At 31.5% G+C, this 3,008-nt stretch overlaps 1 protein-coding gene across 1 annotated transcript; it reads left to right on the top strand.

Annotated features, from left to right (window-relative positions):
- Positions 1 to 919: 919 nt before the first annotated feature.
- LOC132746362 (sodium-dependent serotonin transporter-like) lies at positions 920 to 2,142 on the top strand (the record flags this gene model as incomplete). Its single annotated transcript, XM_060735480.1, has 1 exon — positions 920 to 2,142. A coding segment is annotated over exon 1 (400 nt), but the record flags the coding sequence as incomplete, so codon positions are not given.
- Positions 2,143 to 3,008: the final 866 nt, after the last annotated feature.

Genomic DNA, 3,008 nt, shown 5'->3' with positions numbered 1-3,008 from the left:
TTGACCTTTTTATCAATATCCTTTTAATTTTCCATGTACTATTCTAATGATAAAAATATGGGGCAGTATTTTTTCATATTTAAGACAGTTATTATATTTTATCGTTATCAATTACTTGACAATGACTATTATAATTATCATTTTTTTAATATATAGCTAATTCAGATGAACTCGACAGCGGAAAAAATGAGCACTTCAATGAAAGAAAACCTGAAATTTATATTGAATCACAAATCAAGTGCAACTTTTGCTTTGAATGTACAGAAAATGCTGAAATGCAAAAGCCAGTTGTCATAATTATATATCATCATAGAAACTCGTGTTTTTCTTATCATTTTATCTTATTAATAACAGAGCTTTTTAACAATTCTTAATATTTAATGAAATGGTTTTAATTACTTACATTGACACGTACATATTCTATAAAAGAGGATATTTTATATTTGATTGCACACGACTTTCAATTTCATTATCTAGATCGATAATATATAAAGCTATATAAATCTTTTGATGTTTTGATAAATTTCACATGTGTAAATAATTCGTGTATAAATATTCAAATTAAAAGGTATTCTTTTTACGGGTTAAGCTATTTTAAAACCATTTCTCTGATGTGAATTAGTACTTTTATAAAGCTGAACAAAAACCGTCCCCCTTTCAAAGTGAAATTGTTTAACACGCAGAAATATCAGGGAAGGAAAACGCATTAGACATAAAATATGATTAATGCAGTTTTATTTATCTTCAGCGATAAGTTACAGTTTTGATAAAGAAAGTACTTCATGAAGATACAAGAGTTCTGCGTGATTTATCTTTTAAATCAATCTCAAGTGTTGAGAAAGTATTTGTGAAGGCGTGATAGATGTCGGCCGTCTCAACCGAAAACCCAAATATATCGACTTTCATCCAAATTATGTTTACATCCGAAGATATGTCCATGACCTTTTCAAAAGTCGGATAAATCCAGTCTCTTTTAATCTCGATCGGGTAGGTTCCTAAATTAAATTGATACGTGCCGTGGCTAAAAGATTTGCTGAACAGTATCTTATCTGACGGATAAACCAGTATTGTCAGGGCTGTATATTGGATTAACGCGTGTATGATAACATTCGTTGATTTTTAAATTCGGATAAAAAGATTTACGACAGCTCGCATTCACACAGAGATATTCAATTTTATCATATTCAATAAAAGGTTTAAGGAAGAATATCTCCTGTAGAAGAATGTATAGCTTCTCTTTCCGCGGAGAAAGCTATGTTATCGAGAATTGGCATCTTTAAAAACAGCGCGCGATTTTCAGTTTTTGCGATGGAGTTCCCACAATTCTAGGTTAGAGAAGTGAGTGATTTTACTTTAGTTATTTTATATTAATGCGATACAGTGGAAGAGTTAAATGCAATTTATTCGTGGGGTAGTGATATTCATTAACGATATCTCTATGAATTCTAAATGAATTAAATATTATAACTTATAATTTTACCAACCTAAATTTCACTGGATTTAGAGATCGTAAGAAATATGTTTTACTGACAAAATATGTGACGATTAATACTTGCATTTTAATCAAGGGTGACATAATTTCTTTAATATGAAAACAACAAGGATAGAGTTATTTTCATAGTTTTGGAATAGGCATATCGTTAGAAGTATGTTTTGTTTACTAATACATGAGTGAGCTAGAGGTGATGATATCTGTAGGTTAACTGTGTTATAAATAATCTACTGCGCATTTTAATGTCAAAATGGATTACCGCACGAATAGCAAGGACGCGCTAGAAAAATTCGAGGAAATCGTGCAGGAAAACTCGTCGGAAAAGCTTTCAAATGTGTCTAATGATATTTGCGAAGATAACACTGAAGCAACTGATTTAGAAAATTGCGATTCTGAGCCTGCCACGGAACTTTTATTACCCAAAAATGGTGTTGAAGTAAATAGTGGACCAAATGTGCCACTTAAAAGTGAAAATTCTGACGGGGATGTGTTTCAAATAAATGACTTACCGACGATAGACAGCAATGGAGAAAAAGAAGGTCGTGAAACATGGGACAAGAAAATAGACTTCTTACTGTCAGTTATTGGGTTTGCAGTGGATCTTGGAAACGTTTGGAGATTTCCATACATTTGTTACAAGAATGGAGGAGGTATGTCTATTTGGAACAATTTAGAATTTTATCAGAAATCTTGAAAGACTAACATGCTTAAGATGTTGTTGTTTTTTCTGTGTCCAATGTTATCAAAGGGTACTTATGTTTTTTGTTTTCTTTACAATTTTACATAGTTTGTTTCTATATATCTTGGAATATCGTTCAATACGACATTATTGTTGTATTTAGTAAGTCCTTTTTATTCGCCTTTTTTACTTGGGTGGTTTCAGTATTCCTTACTGGAATACTGTATAACCCAACTAAGTATATGGGCCTGCTTTTTAAATTGGTCTTTTTTGCAGCTTATCTGTGTTATGCAGGCTTCACAACTTCTTATCCCCTTTCAAAATTCCAATTTATTTAGTTTCGGCCATTTTTGTCTTGTTAAGGGCACAAACAATATTTTACTGGGGGTCGTACGCCGCTTTTCATGAAATGGCACTAACGTGTCACATTTAAAGTCCACGAACAGGCTCAATAAAAAGGAGCCTGTAACATTTTCAATTTTCGCCTTTTTGGTATTCTATTTCTTTAGGGATTCTATTTCTTTCGGGATTCTAAGCATACATATGAATCAACAGATTCACTTTTTATCGAAACTCTAAAAGGTATTATACACAAATACTTGTAATAACTGTACTACTTCATAACAGAGTTAGAGAACATGAAAAGTTTTAAAGCTTCACTACTCTCTCCTAATAAAAAAGCACCTATTTTATAAATTTGTCTTGTCTCCTAATGCACTTAAAATAAATCAATGTAATAATTCAGTTCATTAAAAAGTGAGAGAATTAGGCGTTTTGCAACAAATAATTGAAAACATAAACAAGTTTGATACACTTACATGTAGTGCCAATAAAACT

This window comes from Ruditapes philippinarum, unplaced genomic scaffold, assembly GCF_026571515.1.
Source record: "Ruditapes philippinarum isolate M1 unplaced genomic scaffold, ASM2657151v2 ctg3051_1_1_1_1, whole genome shotgun sequence".
Taxonomy (NCBI): domain Eukaryota; kingdom Metazoa; phylum Mollusca; class Bivalvia; order Venerida; family Veneridae; genus Ruditapes; species Ruditapes philippinarum.
This window is presented reverse-complemented; position numbering and strand designations above follow the sequence as displayed.